This window comes from Melozone crissalis, unplaced genomic scaffold (assembly GCF_028551555.1).
Source record: "Melozone crissalis strain CALT ecotype California unplaced genomic scaffold, PUWL_Pcris_2 ptg000004l_1, whole genome shotgun sequence".
In the NCBI taxonomy this organism is placed as follows: Eukaryota; Metazoa; Chordata; class Aves; order Passeriformes; family Passerellidae; genus Melozone; species Melozone crissalis.
In genome coordinates, this window is record NW_026535782.1 from 7,871,208 (window position 1) to 7,889,733 (window position 18,526).

At 42.7% G+C, this 18,526-nt stretch overlaps 1 protein-coding gene across 2 annotated transcripts in view; it reads left to right on the forward strand.

The window, feature by feature from the left end:
• The window catches only part of GRAMD4 (GRAM domain containing 4), a 72,808-nt gene that overhangs the window by 840 nt on the left and 53,442 nt on the right, over positions 1-18,526 (forward strand). Inside the window, exon 1 of one of the 2 annotated variants that reach the window (XM_054279382.1) lies at positions 60-324. The exons of the other annotated variant lie outside the window; for it this stretch is intronic. Within the exon in view, the coding sequence (XP_054135357.1) occupies positions 173-324 (152 nt within the window). The 5' untranslated portion in view covers positions 60-172. Of the gene's footprint in view, positions 1-59; positions 325-18,526 lie in introns of those variants that run through there. 2 annotated transcript variants of the gene reach the window in all.

The window sequence follows — 18,526 nt, forward strand, 5'->3', positions numbered from 1 at the left end:
CCGCCCCCGGCCGGGGTGGCAGCTGGGTGGCATCCGATTTAGCAATGAGAGCTGGGAATGCAGGTTCTGCTGTGAGCTTTGATTCCTGAGCGGTGGCTGTGCCTAGCCGAGTTCAGGGCTGGGCACACGTTCGTGTTAAATAGCAGCCAGCAATGTGCTGATTGCTCAGAGCATGCAGTGTCTGGATGCTTCTTGGTGTGGAGCAGTAGAAGCGGAGGAATGCTGCTGGAGAGCTTACTCGGGAGGAGACAGAGAGGATGGCATGGTAAATGGCTGTTTTGCAATTCAGGATGTCAGCCTGGACTCCTGCAGACAGGTCAATAGGTATGCGTAGATTTTGTGGTCTTCTGTGTGCTCCTGTGGTCATCGTGTGCGCAAATGGGGCAAATCGAAAGGACGGCTTTTTGTCATGTTTTTGTGTCTTGCCTTGTTGCTGCAGCTCAGGAATTTTAGATTAGTAGATGTGGTACAGTTAAGCTGGTGCGATTATGGAATAAATGATGGACAAGTTCTCGGTATCGCGTTTCCAGTGGTGGTTGAGATGCGAGTGGGAAGAGGAAATATTTAATAAAGTAGGTCTCTCAGGTCCCCGTGCTTTGCATTATCTGGCAGTATCCTGCCTTTGCTTTTAACATATGATAGATAATTTCATTCCACAGAATTAGAAGTGTGAGTTTAACTACTTTTTTTAATGCCATGTTTAGTTATCAAATACCACATCTAGTTGTTCAGAAAGGGAAGGCTTTTTTTAGTCCTAGTCTGTGTTCTTCAGAAGCTGACAGTTAAGCTGCTAGCTCTGAAACTGATAAAATACAAAATTGGTGTTGTTATGGCACTGAATTTTGCAAAATTCCATGAAATCCTGAGTTATGGTTCACTATTTTTCATGTTTGCCACAAGAATGTTTGGCTCATCCCTCTGCCCTAATAAAGGTGGTTTTGGGCTGAGATGCCAGAGTGAACTGAAATGAGCCATGCCGTGCATCCTGCTCTGCAGGTAAGCTCTCAGAGCTGGTTTCGGACGGTGGTAGATGGGACTAACCTGAGTTCAAGTACCAGACTGATAGGTTTGGTTTTGGTTTTTTTTCTCATTTAACTGTGGCATGATTGAGATGTGATGTGCTCAGCATGTCCTTGGCCAGGGGGTGGCTCTCAAGCAGCCTGGGGTTGGCTGCTGCTGTTTGGATGTGTGTGTGTGCCACTCCTTGGCATGGTACAGCTTCTGCCCTGGGTGAAGGCATCACCCAGGCTTTCACCTCCTGCTGCATGGTACAGCTTCTGCTCTGGGTGGAGGCATCACCCAGGCTTTCACCTCCTGCTGCATGGTACAGCTTCTGCCCTGAATGGAGGCATCACCCAGGCTTTCACCTCCTGCTGATGCCTTGCCAGCATCGCTGTGTCCTGGTGACCTCACATCAGTACCTGGGGGGGTGGTGAGGAATTAAGGCAGCAGCTGGGAAAAGCCAGTCCTGGCTCTGCTCTTTCATGGGACCTGGTTTGAAAGAGACTGGCAGAGGGAGATCCCAAATGAGGAGGCAAAATCAGGGGGCTGACCGCAGCCCTGCTGTCCTTCCAGCTGGAATCTAGTTCCCAGTGATTTACAGCAGAAACTGTTCCCTGCCTCTACTCCTTCTCTTTCTGTGAGTGATACTGAAAGGTTATAGGAACAGAAGTTAATTATACAAATGAATGGCTGGAGCAGTGTTATGTGCCAGAGAGATTCAGTGTTGTTTGAGACCTGGGGGGAAAAACCCCAGCTGGAAGACTTTGTTTTGGCAAGGGAACCCTTTCAGTGTCTGAGAAGTGATTAGTGCTGCTGTTAAAGGTCAGGTATAGGTACTGGGTGTGAAACTTTGTCTGTGGATACACATGAAGTACATACATGTAGTACTGCATATATGTGGTATGTCTTCAGCATCATTTTGGTGCTTGAGTATTCAATCCTTAATACAGATACTTCTGAACTAGGAAGCGACATTAGCTGTTTAACCCCCAAAGTGATGACAGATCTGTTGGAAGAATAACAAAGATCCCATTTCTCCTTATTTTGTCTGCTGAAAATTTATTTTTTGACTGTATCACCACCAAATGTATAGGGACTCTTGAACACCAGTCTGTGTTTTGTATAACATATGGTCCCATTAACAATTTTATAGTGAGTAATTTTTTATTTAAGGAGTAATAGATCACATTTCTGATGTTTTCTTTTTTATAGGTCTGGGTAATAAATGCTGTTCAGGAAGGCTTGAGTCAAGGGCAACATATACCTCACTGATTTTTTGGGGTTAAAGTTATGTAGCTATTCAATGGTTTGTCGTGGTCCCTTCCTCCCTCTCTTACCCCCTGTATTTATCAGGATTAGCAGTGATGCTCTCTAACTTCAAAGTCTTGAAAGCCCTGGCTGTAACTAAAACACCCCAGTATTATGTTCAGAGAATTCTGTCATCTTGAATTGGAGGCTCTCTTGTCCAAACCTGTGTCAGGCCCAAATAAAGTACACAATTTCCTAGCATTATCCTGTAGCGCTGGTTCTGTTTCTTTCCTACACAGACTTTTGAAGCTAAAGAATATCTGCATGGCAGCCTCCATGCTAGGAGGAGAGATCACTTTCTCTAATGTGTTATTTTTGTGACACACAGTTTGATCAGAGGGAAAGCTTTCGACAGTAAGTGCTTAATCAGGGTTTTTCTAAACATATTTCCTCTCTGCCCACTGCCCTTAACCTGGCAGGTTAATCCATGTAATAATCTGTGCACAGAAATACAGACAACAAATACAGTGCTTCAGTTGGAATGTTGGGTGCTTTGAGGTTTTTATCTGTTTTGGTCTTCGAAGTTACTGAGCCTGCAAGTTTCCTCTTTGCACCTTGTGTTCATTGCTGTTGCTATAGGACATGCACCTCCAAACCAAAGAAATTCCACCTTTTCCTAGAGGTCAGAATTTACTAAAAGAGTTAGAGTTTGGTTGTGAACTGCCCTTAAAATTTAATGACTTAGTGCTGCTTTTTGTTATGACATAAGGAAAATGAAGTAAACAGCCTTTGAAGCTACTTCAGACTTCATAAATATTAACAGGCTCTGCAGTTTTCAGAGAGAGTAGGTTCTGGGTGCTTTTCTTCACCTTAATAGTATGGTTTCATTTGCAAAGTAAATCTTGTCTTGACTAAACTGAAAGAGCAGTTATCAGATGCAAATCAGAAATGCTGATTTGGGGTATTTGTGGGTGGGAGCACTCTTGCTGTGTTTTCCCTTCTCTCTTGAACACCCAATCCTTTCTCCTGGTGCATGCTCTGGAAGCAGAAAATTTAATTCCATGGCTTACAAGACCCAATTGTTAGAGGTGCTTAAATGATTGGAAGTGCAGATTTTTTGCTTCTGAGGATGACGGAAAGTAAAGATTCACAGTTCGCTTTGAAAAAATCCTTTCTATTTGCATCCTGGGCCACTGTATATGTTTAATATTTGCCTGTGTTAATAAGGAAAAAACCCCACAGGAAGTGTTCTCTAAACGTGCCTTGAGTATACTCAAAATTGTCTCTAAGTTTAAAAACTAGTTTACATTTTAATAAAAACTGAAATTCTGTTTGGTTGCAGCTTCCTGTAAATCCCAGGTTAATGCAGAAAGCTTTCTGTGGTGGTGCATAAAGAGCACTTCACCTGTAGATACATTTTTAGATGAAGTTTGATGTATTCTTTTTAAACTTGCTCTAGGTATCTCATCAGTAATTGAAGAGAATTAGTCTTTTTGTTTTGCAGCATCATGGATTGACTGAGGTTAGAAGGGTCCTCTGGGGACGCCTGATCCAACCCTTGGCTCCAGCAGAGCCAGCTAAAGCAGGTTGCTCAGGGACAAATCTAGATGGCTTTTGAGTATCTCCAAGGATGGAGACTCCACAACCTTCCTGGGCAGCCTGTGCAAATTCTCAGTCACCCCCACAGTAAAAAAAGTGTTCCCTGATGTGCAGAGAGAACTTTGTTTCAGTTTGTGCCCCTTAGATGTGCTTCTGTCACGGCACACTGAGCAGGGCCCAGCTCTGTCACCTCTACACCCTCCCTTCAGCTTTTTATCTACATTTGTAAAATCCTCCCCATGAGCCTTTTCTTCTTCAAGCAGAACAGTCCCAGCCCTCCCAGCCTCTCCTCGCAGGAGCGATGCTCCAGTCCCTTTGCTGGACTATCTCCGGTATGTTCATGCATCTCTTGTGCTGGGGCCCTCAGAACTGCGCACAGTGCTGCAGTTGCGGCCTCATGTTTCCTAGTGTGCTTTAAAAATAAGAAACTTATAAAGTAAATTGTGCATTTTGGTTTTTTGGATGCAGGTCCAAGAGGTCACTTTGGTGCTGTAAATCACTGATGATTTGCACTCTGGGTACACTCTGAGTACTTCTGCCTTCCATGGGAGCTAATGTTCCTTGTTTAAAACACTTCAGCATTTTGCTTATCCCATCAGTGCAGGCTTTGACAACTCTTTTGACCTGTGATTAAGGGATTTATGACTGGGTTTGCTGGCTGCACATGCCTAATAAGCGTAACCATTGGATGCTGAGTCACATGGGGACATGTGTTTTTGGGGTGTGTTGATGCAGACTCCTGTCTGAAACAGAGCTCATTGCAGCTTATAATGAACGTGTGCTTGCATTAGTGAGGGCACATTCCTGCTGTGGGCTGGTTTGGCTCTCCAGCAGCCACCCTTGTGCTCTGCTGGGGCTGCCCTGCCCAGCCCTGGGCACTTGTGCATAGCTGCATCTCCCAGAGATGGGCCTGGAGGGGAGCAGCTGTGTCTAGACAAACCCAGGCGAGTTTGGATGCTGTGTGCGTAAATGGGTGATTCTGTAGTTGGTATTAAGTACAGAATTTGTAAACAAGGGCTTTATTTTTAGGTCAACAGGGCTTCTATTTTTAGGTGAACACTTCCAGGTGGAGAATAAAGATGTTGGTGTAATGCTGCTAGCGCTGGTCATGGACAGGAGGGAGAGAGAAGAACAAGAAAAAGGCAAAAAGCACAAAATATCACTTTATCTGTGGGTTTTGCATCAAACTCCTTGAGAGGGGATGCTAATTTCTTTACCGTTAAGTAAATGTGATGGTTTACATTACATTTACATCCTGTTAATGTTAATATGTGTGGTTGGTTAAGATAGGATCTTTTGAAGATAGATAGCAAAATCATGTGGAAAAAGCAGTTGGAAGTTGCTTGCCTTCTCTGTGTCCAAATACAGTGATTAATAGGCACCTTTCAAATTTTCTTAGTATCCCCCCAAAAGTAACTTCACAACATGAGAGGTCTGTACTTACCTTAATTGGAAAGAACAAAACCATACCCTTCAGGCTGGCCTGATGCATGCAGTTAATGACTGAGTGCAGTTAGTTTCCAGCTGCTAAAACTGTCTTACCAGATCTCTTGACAGGACTATCAGCAGTTTGTATTGGTGTCTAGCATTACTAATGCTTGGCATTTTACCATGTTGTAAAAGCCACTTGTTCCTTCAATATTCATGTCAGGTATCAGGGTTACTGACATAGACAACGGATCAAATTCACTGGTTTGGGAACTGACCAATATTCAGAGATCAAAATTAGTACCAGGTTTTTCAGTGAAGGATACACAAGCATCTTTAGATGCTCTCAAGGTAGGGTTTAATTCATAAACTAAAATTTATAATTAACTTAAATTTTGAAAACTAACTCTTCTTAAGTTAGAAATGTGTATGAAAAAGCTGACTCCTTAAGAGAATTTTAGCTTTAGAGGTACCTTCAGAAAAAAGTCCTCCAGCCTCTCACTATGTATTTTACATGTATTTTACCTGAGGCTCCACATTCCTTCTGCATTCGGAAAATGGTTTGCATGTTTTTCTTTCTTTCTCTCTGGATCTCTTCTCTGCATTCCCAGGTGTGCACAGTAACTGCTTTAAAATACCTTGCTGCACTTCTCAAGGTCAGAAGTGTGTTGTAATTCCTGGGGAAGTGTCACAGAGGTGTGCAGGTTTCTAACTGTCAGCAGTTTTTCAGGAGTGTCACAGCCTTGGGGGTGGGGAGACATGAGGTGTTTGGAGAAGGAGCTCTTAAAATGTTGGCATTTTTTGGACTTCACCTCGAGTAGTCCCTGCTGCTGTGTTAGAAGCCTGATGAGGATATCTTCTTTTTCCATGTTGTTTTTTAGAGCCAAGTGATATCTGTAGCTGTACAGCTTCAGGGACCCACCTTTCATTAGAACTGATGAAGGTGTCTAAACCCTGTAATTTACTGTAATTTCCTCCAGATCAGAATCCAGGGAACTGTACGATTGTGTGCTTTGGGTAAAGCTGCTTCCCATGACACTTCTCTAGTAGTGGGATCACTACCAGTGTCAGCCTTTGTTCCAGGGATAACCCAGAAAATGGGTGAGTTTATGCTTTCTGCGTTGTCTGGAGAGAATGGGATGTCCAGTATGAGCCTTAGAGATCTTAGCAGTAGAGCCCAGTCTGAAAATACCCATAACCCCATTCTGGGAGTGCAGGGAGCAATAGCCTGGGCTCCTGAGTGTTTTGTGAAATGCACAAGTATTGCAACGAGATACCAGGTTAGAGCAGGAAAAAACAAGGGCATTTTAGGCACCCAAAGATGAAATGCTGTGTACCTTCAATGTGATATTCCTTGCAGTTACATGGCCCCTGATGAACATGACCTTTACCTGATTGAAATCAAGTGCAAGATGATCTGTAATCCACAGTCCTATCTCTGAACTCATTTTTGTGTTGGGGGCTTTCTTCATCTTCTCTCTTGCTCATCTTTTCCTTGTGAGACAGGGAGTAGTGCCAAAGGAGTTGCCTTCATGCACCTTGCTGTCTTTAGCTGAGACGTTTGATTCTCAGCAGCTGCCATCCTGTTTGTGTGGAGCAAAGATTGCTGTCAAGTGTGGAACTTGGGGGCAGCAAAACATCCAGAGCATCCTCATGGGACTTGCACTAGGGTGTCTTTGACTGATGGGATCATCGGATAGTAGTCTTCAGAGATGGTTTTTACTATTAAGTCTTTCATCGCCCTGCAAGAATTATGGCATTGGAAGGAGTAGGAAAAAGGGCAATCTGTCTGAATATATTCTTTGTGTAGTCTGACTTTTCAAAGCGTTAAACCACCTGCAGGTGTTATTACAATTAGATTAAGTTCATGATTCTTTGCACTTCTGCAGTGCTTTTATCCAATATCTCACGCTCCTTTAAAAGCTAATCTACAAAGTAACCCAGAGGACACCTCCAAGTGTCTGAGGTCACTTTTTGTACCAAAATGTGGTACAAAATGTGACTTGGTGTTGTGTAGACCCCTGCATGGTCCCAGCAGCTCTGTGGGATCCCAGTGGATGTGCAGTGGGAATGCCCTTCCGAACAAGCCTTGAACAGTGTGGCTGAGCTCCGTGATCCTTTCAGAGAACTGACAGCTGCTACCAGGTGCTGGGCTTGCGAGATTGTCCTCAGATGTAAGAGCTTCCTGGAAACTTGCAGTAAATAAAACTAATGTCAAGAGTTTTCAAAACACTGCAGAAATGAGAACTCTGTTCTCTTCCAGATTATCTGGAATAATAAGCAAGCCCTTTTCTATTTGGAAGAAATGTTCTGAAAACAAAAGCTTTTTGATACTTAAGAAAGGTCTCGGCCATTTTGAGAAACTTTGTCTTCCCTCCCTGGCAGGGTTGCTTATATGACTGATGATTTTACATGCATTCAACAGCTCTTTTTACTTTCAGTCATGGCAATAACCAGCCAAGGTGGAATAGTTGTGACTTCCCCAGAAAACTATATTAGGCAATATTTTTACAGCAAATGCACATTTTGTAAAGCCACTTCTGCCACTTTCCTGTTTCTTCCAGTCACAATTCTTCCCCAGTTTGAGTGCTCTGCCAACAAAGATTCCCTCTAATGCTGGATCACTTATCCCTCTTGAAAATAACTGAAGCACAAATACCATTTCTTGGAATATTTTACAGGAGGAATGTGGAGCTGACTTTGTTAGCAGTTTGAATTTGCTTGGTGAAGCTCTCTGGCCCTTGCAGTCCTCTGTTAAAGGAGAGCAGGGACAGTATATGCTTTTTGAGTAGGAAACAATGGCTGACATTTTCACTCTGGTTTTCCTGGTGCAGTGCAAGCCTGGCTGTGTCCAGTGTCCACTCTGTTTCACTTGGGTGGTTACAACTAACCTGAGACACTACAGGGATCTATTCAAAACTCATTTTGTGTTTTCTTGTTAATACTTTGAAATTGCATAAATATATTTTCTTTAGCAATAAGCTGTAAGTATTAAGCTGTTGTCTGTGACTCATTAGTCTGTTGTTGGTGACAGTTAAATCATGGAAAATCCTTCCATGCAGTTTGTATTCTTTATTGTCTGAAGCAAACTACAGCTGTTTGTTTTACCCTTGAAGGAGGCTTTCTTCTCATCTGGCTAAAAGTTCATGATAACATCTGAGAGCTAATATGTAAGTACAGCAGATCTCATTCATTGAACAAAATATTTCATGTGCACATTTAACTGTTGAACATTTGTGTTAGATGAGTTTTGAAAACACTACATAGACTGACACAAAAACCAGTGTCTGTTTCCTTGGTTTTTTTAACTACTACTTCTCATTTCAAAAGCTCCAGCAAAACTAGGTATTGGCAGTTACACAGACTGGTGTTTTCTAGAACTTTCTTAATCAAGCAGTAGTTTAGTTGCTGTGGGTTAATACTGCATTCTTGTAAAAGTCAGAAGAAAAGTCAGTTGAAGACCCATATACTTACTGGAAACACAGTGAAGGGTTTGACCTTGAGGATGGCTGAACGACCACAGGTTGCTCATTGTGTGAAATGAGACATGGGAAACTGTGTTTAGGAAACAGATGCACTGCTGATGGTTCTGAACCACAGAGGAAGCACCAGACATGAGATCTTGAGGTAGATTAGCTACAAGCTTGCAGGTTTTCTTTCCTATGAGTTGATAATTGGAATAGCTTATTTTTATTTTTAAATAAGGACTTACTAGTAGATTCAACTTTTACTTTAAAAGTTGTTTTAAAAAGTGTAGTCATAACTGGCAGTGTGATTGTAGTCCAGTGTGCACCCTTGTGTAAGAATGCCAGTAGGAAGTGGTCTGACCTCTTCTGTATGTTTGTTAACTATATACCAAATCCAAAGACTTCCTTTTCTGTACATATGTGAGCTCTTGGTCAAAGTTCTTAGTGCTGGTTCTATACAAATCAGACCCAACTTTCTGATCCCAGCACCAGTTGTGACTCCTGGGCACTCAGAAACCTTCACATTTACTAGGAAACAGTCTTATAATTTGGAAAAACTTGCTTTCATGTCTCTGGGTTGTGTGCCTCCCTCTTCTGAAGGAAGGGTTTCAGTAAGGGGAGGTTTTTATTTTGCTTGTTGCAATAGATCTTTTGAAAAGCCTGATGCCCCTGGTGTGCTGGGTCATCAAAGTTGAGTGCAGCAATTAAAAGCTAGAACAGTCCCTGATTAAAAGTGCTGTTTCGTTTCTGAAGCTTTTGTACTATCCAACAAATAGAATGGTTTGGCAGGGGTATCCATAGGAGATGAACTATCCCTTCATTGTGTATTTACAGCTTTTCTTTTCACCCTAAAGACAGCCAGTCCCTGTTACTCATCAGCTCTTCTTCCAAGACTAAGGTGTTGTTTAGAGCAGATCCCATTTCCAGCCATCCAAGTCCCTGCTCAAGTTTAGTCTGTCTGCCTGGATCCTGCAGCTGGATGGAGGTTCCAGGTGTCTACAACAAAGAAATCCAAAGAGATCATTTTCCTTTTACTTTCCCTTCACCAAATTTGATGTTTTGTAATTTGCATTTGAGCATATTTTGCTCTGGAGATGCCCAGTATATTCAAGAATAATATAGTGTAGCTTTTACTTTTTTTTTTTTTTAACTTTTATGCCAATCATGTAAGTAAGTCAGAGGCTAGTGGGAGTTCAGTACTAGCTGGTGGTTCCATCACATTCTGCAGTCTTGAGTATACTTCTGACATTAATGCAAAAAGTCTCAGAATTGCAAGTTTCCATGACTTTGAGAGATTGTATCTGTTAAAACATTTGCGTAGTATAAACAAAAGGCTTGATATCCCTATGCAGGAATTTGAGCTTCACTTGTAATTCAGCTTTTGGGTTCCTTCTTGAAAAGTGAAATCTATGGTTTAGGTTTTAAAATTCCAAGATTTAAATATGGGACTATTATTTAAGAAATTGGGAATAAGTTAAAGCTGTAAGAAATCCCAGTTAAGAAACTGACAGAAGTGCCAGAAATGTTGCTCTCTGCCTTCATTTGTATCCATCCCCACATTCTTTAGAGAATTTTCATGAGGTCTTTGGAGGTCTGTGGGTGGTCTCTGGCCTTCAGCTGGTGATGTGGCCTCTCAGTGTTAAAGTGAGGCCCCGCTGGCTTCTCTCTGGCTTTGGCTTGGAAAAACACTCTATTTTGTAGGAGTGGTTGGATGGAGAAAGGTGGGATCTCTCCAGAAATCTCCTCTGTGGGCTGAGGCAGCTTTGAAACGGGCGCAGCTGAAGAGGTTTGATGGTGGCTGCAGGGGCTGTGGCTCCCGGCTCCAGACACACTGCTTGGAAGGACACACATCCCTGGCTCTCTCCGCAGGGACTCTGACCTCTGCACCTTTATGGCTGCCAACTGAAGTGCCAGCGTGGCATAAATAAGTCAGCTCAAGGAGTGTAGTTCTGGCCCTCGCCCAGCCTCAGAGGCAGACGTAAATGCCATCCTCTAGCTGCCTTTTGACTTGTTTGGGCTGATTGAAATGATGACTGATAGAATCTTATTTCTTTTCCCTTGGTTTCTTCACTTTGTTACTAAACTCTCTCCCTCTATCTTTGTGTTAATTTAAATCTATTTTGAGTCTGAAGGCTCAACATGTGCCAGGTTGCTATTTGCTGTCATTGGCTTTGGATTATTTTAGCAGCCTGACAGGCTTTGCGTTGTAGCTGTGACATTTTGAGACAAGAAAGTACTGGGTTTTTTTTATAATAGAGATGCAAAAAGTATGGTAATTTAGAGTGCTTTTACAGGCTTGGTTAATAAACCAAAAAGCTGATCCATGAAGTGCAGACACGTTTGGATTCATGTGTTACCCCATGTTTGGGATCAGATGGACCAATCTGGGAGAGGTTTTATTTTCCTTTTCCATGTGTTCAGTGCATATCATGTTGAAACCTGGTGGAAACCAGCTAGTACTGCTGTTTCCAGAGAGGAGCTGGTTCTCTTGGGAGAAATGCCACTTAGCCCATGTGTATACTTTGGTGGTGATGCTGACAGCAGGCTCCCCCTTTGCAGAGAAGTGGAGCTGGTTTGTTGACATGCTCTGCTTTATTTAAAGACTTTCTCTAAGATAATCTTGTTCCAGTTGTTTCAGGCAGCTTCAGAAATGTACTTGTTAACTCCTGTGCATAAGTTTTTGTCATCTGCAGTTATGAGATGATAGAATATAAGAGACACCATTAAAATGTTAATTTTTTACAAATATGACCAAATTAGTATGAACTGGGCAAGCTTATGGTAATTACCTCAGCTGTGTGTTTTGTTGTTAGGAAAAGGCTTTGTATCTTCCTTTCAGACTTATATAAAGCATAATTTCTGTGTTTCCTTGAAATTATGGATTTTTTCTTTAGTTTTTCTTAGCTCTATTCTTGCTCTAAGGAGGCCTCAGAATTGCTTATAGAATGTGGCTGCACCATCTCCATGTTTTGTCCCTGTTCCTGTGTGTGCCAGGCTGCTGGAGGTGGGGAGCTGAGCTGCCCTGTGTGTGAAGATAAGTGCGTTATGATTGCTGGCTGGAGCTTGTTTCCAGCAGTGTTGAGTGTCTTGAGTGATGAGTTATTTTGGTTTTGTTTGCAAAATAAAATAGGTTTTGTCAACTAGTAGAATTTGTAAGAAAACACAAGAATGCATGGGAAACATGGGTAATGTCTTCTTTTTTTTTTTTTTTTTTCTCTTTCCCTCCCTGACTTCTCCATCATTCTTTCCAAGGAATTCTACTTCCTCATAGGCTATGGTCCCCATCTGTGACTGTTGGTGGGGTGAGGGGATGTACTTTGCTCAGCCTCACCTTCATACTTCTCCATCTGTTGCCTGTTGAACTCTCACTGCTGCTAAGTGTGTATGGCAGCTTTTTCCTGGGCTGCACTGGTGTCCATCCTCAGTGTCCATCCTCAGTCCTCTTCTTAGAGCAGTTAGTGGTATCACCCAAATTGGCTTTTTGAACAGCATTGATATTATAGGCAGAGGTAGTTGGGAAAGAGTGTGGAGGAGATCCCAGACAGCAGCTGCTTCTTGGAAGAATCAGATTTAATAGCAAAGATTTCTCCTGACTTTTGCTGTCCCAAGCATGTTAAAATCAACATGAGAAATGAAAGATCTGCAGTTATGGCAGAAGACCCGAGCAGTTTACTGAACAAAGGAGTTAACTTGCAGGATTGTAGTTCTATTCATTAGGGATCTAGTTTCTCACAGGACTGTACCCTCTGCTCCCTGGTATGGCTGTACTAGCTGGGAGTTTTGTTTCTTAAATATTTAGGATTTCTACTGTAAGCATGGGGACAAAGAGCAGATATTCTGGCTATTGTGGGAATGGTGCAGTTTGAAATGTAAGAGAATAGAGGTTTGCTCCTGTAAGGAAGATTACCTTGAGCAGCAGGGCTTTTCAATCTGGAGCCTGCCATTTCACTAGGTTAATTATTTAAACAAGTAATTGCAGTTCAGATATCAAACCTGTATTTCGGGTACAGTGATTTCTTTCTTTTCCCAGCAAATGTAACAGCAGTGCAATAAAGGGTTGCAGTCAGAAGAAATGCAGGAGGGGTCTGTGATAACTAGAGCCCAGATTCGGTGCTTTCCTGTGTCACACAACTTCCTCTGCTATTTCCTAACTCTTCTACATGGAGTAAAATATCTCTCTCGTGCTTTGACAAGCTGCGTGGGTGGAATGAAGGCGGCTCTTTTCCAGAGTGCTGCTTTCCAGCAGAGCTGCTGTCAGTCTGGTGGGAACTTGACCTTGGCTTTTTTACTCTGTGGTAAGATTTCAAGGAATAGTTTACATGGCTTTTACAAGTGGCTGTGTAGTACAGACAGTGCCAGAAATTAAGCTGATGCCTGAAGCCAGACTTTTGTATAAAACTTGGTCTTTCTGTGTTACTTCTTCATTTAACTTACTCTGATAAACCCCATCTTTCTGTGTTGTGCCTGTCCTTTTACACATGCAAGTTTTTACACAATGTATTATGCCCCTTCATTTAGAGGTTGACATGATGAGTAATTATAATACTGCAAACTTGTGTAATCCATGGTATATTTTAACTTTTTTCCCCCCTTCCCTCTCTTGTGTACTTGTAGCACCAACTTCAGAAGAATTTTCAGATATTTGTTGGGAGAAAGTGACAAGGAATAGAATGAGCAGCAGCTCTGCTTCTTGCATGGAAATGTCTGTGATTTGGAGATTATACACATTCTTTGTAAGCTCAGGGCCAGTATATAGTAGGAAAGAAAATATGCTGAATTATAGTGGTGATTGTAATTGGCATGTGCTAGCTATGTCTTTATAGTTCTTCATGGAATTGCAATGTTGTATTTAACCACAAAGGGAGAAGTTAAAAATCTTTAATGCATTAACATTATTTTTATAACTGCATAGCAGTTGGAGAGCTACTGGTGTTTGGTAAAATGCTCAGTTCTTTTCCTCAGTTGTGTCTGTCTTTCGATTTTTGTAGTCGGCATTACTGAAATGCTTGATTTTTTTTTTTTTGCAACATTCACATTTCAGAAGGTTAATGAATTCTCAGATCAGCAGTAGGTTAGTTAAAACTTGGTGAAACAAGTTACCAAGTGTTGTACACAAAATTACTGCATCTTGGGAATCTTTCACTGAAAACTTGCATCGGGATGCTTTCATGTTAACTGGATACTCACAAAGTTCTAGCGTTGGCTTCTTCTGAATTGTCTCCCTAAATTGAGGAAAGACCCTCAAAACAGACCATCTTGCTGTACTCTGGCCCTTGTTCTCAGTGAGGTACCCTAATAGATATGTGATTTGGGAAGTATTTGGGAACCCAGGCCTGTGGTTCCTTAGTGTCAGAAAGTCAGGGGGTTCCTTTTATCCCTGCCTGTGTGACACAGCAGTTGCAGCCTGCGGTCTTTTGCCTCTTAGCTTGAGTAATTCCTTCTGTGTGGCCTGGCCATGAGCGAAATCACAGTGCACAGGAGGCTTGGCAGTGTGGCTCAGGGAAGTGTTTCTCACTTGCCAGAGGTGCAGAGGTGGTGAGGGCTGGGCAGGCTCCCCTTCAGCCCTGGGTTGTGCCCTCAGCTGTGCTTGTGGCTGTATGTGCATGGTGGAGATTGGTCAGGCTGTGCTTGTTAGCTGTGAGCTGTCTCTGCTTCACTTGGGTACATCTTTGTGTTTACACACAACAAAAAAAAGGAATGCACAGACATTCTTCAAAACTAGACAATGCTGTGTACCTTTGCTCTGTTTCCATAGGCTGCTGAGTGAGCTGTGATCAGACACCCGATTGCTTCTGAGAGTCCTCTCAAAGAAATACCTGCTAGCACCAAGCCAGTCTGTGTAGACCTTGGAATGCTTTTCTCAAAGAATCTTTTTTTAAGCTTGGGTTGCAGCTCATTTCTACAGTGTCTTTTTTTCTTAGCAGTACCTTCATTCTCTGATTTATCTGTAGTTACCCTCTGAAGATGAACATGCAGTTGAGATGATGAAAAACTTGGCATCAAAGAGGTGTCAATAACTTGCTCTTTTTTACATTGAAGGAATATAATCAAAATTCTTCAAGGCTGGCAGGGCTCACAGTTTTTATAAACAGTCAGTGATTACCTTCTTAATAAACTTTTTAGTCTGCATAAGATGCTCCTGCCAGTATATGTACTTCCAACTTTAAATATTTATTTTAAAGTAGATTGCAAAAGACCAGCATTATTCTGAGTGCTGTGTCAAGTTAACTTCTTAGAGTTTCCATTTGAACAGTGGAGGAAGAGATAAGGGCAGTGATGACTTAATCTTACCCTGTGTTAGTTGTGTCCTGTCCTTCTGCCCTATTTGTCACCCCCATGTCTCTGTTTTTATAGGCAGAAGCTGTGGTTGCTGAGGGCAGCACTTGCTGTGTGCCCCAACTTCTTACCTGTTGGAAGCCCATCCAGTTCTGAGCTGCCTGAGCCTTCTATGCAGAGGCTCTTGCTAAGCTGGTGATGCTCATCTTCCTGTCTTCACCCTCAGCTCTGCCCTGACTAGGAGACAAAATTCAGAGCAAGGAAGCAGAAAAAAGCCTTTTGTCAATGCCAAGCTGTGACAAACTCTTCCCTGTCCTTCAGAGTAGGGAATGAAGCTCTTGAGTCCAATTTCTGAAATGTGCCTTGTGGCAGCTTCATGAACACTGTCTTTGCAGTTTAACCTCATTTAAGTGCAGGTGGCTCCTGTAAAAGGATGCTTTCTCCCTCTGCCCACCACCACCACAAATGTTTTCTGTGTGGGAGCAGCAGAATCTCCAATAGTCTGTGCTTCCCTGAGTGAGACTGCATCCCTGTCTGCTCTGATTAAACTGACCTTGCCAGAAAACAAACACAAAAATTAGTTGCTCAGCAATGAGCTGATAAACTGCATGAGTGATGAAATGACATAAAGGCTGTGGCAGAAATTAATGGGGTTGCTCCCTTTGGTGTCAGCCTATGATCTCGTGGGCTTCAGGCTTGGCTGGACTCTCTGGGATTGGGATGGGAGCACAGCAGGGGAGAAAGGAGGGCCCAGTGGGTGACCTGGAGGGGAGAAGTTCATGCCAGCAATCGCCTTTATCACGACATGCTAACCCTTTCACAGGCTGTCTGCCATGGCTTGAGCTGGTGGCTCCTCCAGTCCATGCATGCTGCTGGAGATCCTCTCTGCAGGCAGTCTTCATGCAAGGCTTTTCTGTGCAGCTCTTCTGGTGGCATAACCAGTGTCTCACTTTTATTGTCTCCCACACAGGTGTCCTGAGGAAGAATGAATTTCATCTTCCTGTTCAGGAGTTAAAATTCTCAATTTACAGACAAATTAATTTAACAAAGCTTGTTAATTTTAGGTTTCACAAGGAGAGACAGGTTTCATGATGCCAGACAGAAGAAGTGTGTATGGTGGCTCTCTGTTAGCAGAGGAAATGTTAGGGTAAATGGGGAGTTAAGGACAAAGTGCAGCTCCCACAGATACTCAGTGGAAACAATTACTGCCTTTTGTTCCTTGACACAGTGGGGTTTGACCTGGATAGGTACAAGTGTGTGGTTTGGGATTTTTTTTGTTTTTTGGTGAACTGTCCACCCACAGTTTTCCAGTGGTGGTCAAGTCAAGGGCCCCATTTTCAGCTGTCTGGGACACTGAGCAGCAGCTCCCCCTTCTCCGTCCTTCTGTGGAGGGTCCCTGGTGCTGCTGCCTTAACATTTTTGCCAGATATGGGTGAAGTACTGTCTGAGGAAGGCACAGAAGAGATCCCTACAGCCCCAAGCCACCATGTTCTGGGTCTCCCCTCTTCCCCCAGCCCTTTTGTTGGCAGCAGCCAAGCTGAAGGTTTTGCAGACAAATCGCTTTTACTGTGCAGTCCTGATTTGTCTCCCAGGGAGCTTCATGTTGTGAGCTGAATGGCACTTTACTCCCTTTTGGGGGAAAAAAAAGATAGGTTTTAGCATAATGCATATTCATGAAGCTGCATTATGGTTGCTGTGACAACCTCAGCAGTGGCAGTCGAGATCTGTATGTTGAACTACATCTCCAGTCCCCATATTGAACTATAGAACATGTTACACAGCTTTCCACTCTTTTCTTCCTCCCCTCCTCCTCCCAGTGGACAATATAAATTGTTTGAGGTGATGCTTAATTAATAGCTGCATCTGTTTTGAGTCTCAACACCAAAGCACAACTTCCTGTTGGTTTCCAAACTGTGTTAACTGAGTGTTGCTTCTGCTGGGAGTGTGTAACACAGAGGAAGTGATTCTGGTGGGATTTTTTTTGTTGTCTCCCTTCAAACTCACAGGCATAATAATCCTGAGTTACTAAGCATAATGCTTCTTCAAGGGTAGCCTGATAATTTCATCTATTATGAAGAGAAACAACTCACAGAGTCCATCCCCATAGTCTATCCTTGTCTAGTCTAGTCTGTTCCTAGAGTTTTAAGGACTCCTGACCCTGTCAGGAGCTTTTAATAGATGTTACTCAAAACCAGAAAGGAGTTTGTTCTGGATATGTTATGGCCCTGAAGCCAAGGGTGATTCAAGGAAGACTTGACCAGCCTGTGACGCTGAGGCAGTGAGTGTTATTTCAGGATGAACCTGTTGTGATGAGTGTGGGAGGGCTCAGCTGGAAGATTTGTTTGCGTGTTTGTGATGTCAGAAATTGAGGGCACTTGTGCAATGCTTGTAATTTTCAGAGAGTATTTATAAGCTGCTCTTGGCCAATCCAACTGATTGTGTGGCCCGAAGTATTGCAGTCTTGGTTTCCAGTGACAAGTGATGACATCCTGTACTGAGAACCCAAAATGTTGTATTGTCCTGGATGAGCTCAGTCTCATGTTGGAGCTGTTCATGACATGAAAGGGCCGTGTTGAGTGTGAGTTGTGCCCCTTCTGTGTGCTAAATGTCTTTGTTGAGTCGAGCTTAATGAAAAGTTTTCTTGAAAAGTACAAACTTCCTCTTTACAAAAGCACTCCCTGTTGTTCAAGAAGAACTGTGGGTAAAGTTTGGCTTTCTTCACAGATGTGAGCCTTCTGGAGAGTAGTTTGGGAGAAGTCTCTGCACAGGCGGAAGGAAAGTGTCCTTTTCTTTTATCCTGTGCTCTGGGATGACCCTGCTTGAGTAGGGATGCTGGACCAGATGACCCACTGTGGTTCCTTCCACTCTGACCCATTCTGATTCTGTGAAAAGCTGAGCAGACAAGGAGTTCTCTAGTGCAGTTGATCTTTCTCTGGTTAGTTTCTTAAATATTAATAAGTACAAAATGTTTGGACAGTGACTTGAGATTCCATTCATTAAAATGAAATATTGGGGGGAAAATATGTAGCAGGAGGGAACTTTTTGCACAGAACATTATACAGGGGACTCTGAACCTGTATTAGGCTTAGATAATTGCTGTTCCTGCCAGTTTTAGTTAAACATGTCTAGAAAAGAATACAGCAAGCTTAATTTTCAGTGTATGTGGATGGATTGAGTTTATCCTGTGTTACTGCTCTCCTATCAACTCTCAGGGTATTATTAAGGAGCATTTCAGTGTAGAAGTAATGAATACCAAACACAACCTTGATTCCTTCCACTCCCTCAGTTTGCACATCCCTTCCTCACGATAAGACCAAAATGTCCTGGTGTTGACAACAATGTCTGTATTTGTTCATCCACTCACAGCCTGGCTTTTCTTGGATACCAGGGCTCTTACACTGGACTTCTGCAGAAATGCATTTTGAGAATGAAAGGACAATATGAAGGAGTTGGAATGTAGAAATGAGAACTAGGGGTATGCTAGATTAGCAGGTCATCTTCAGCTT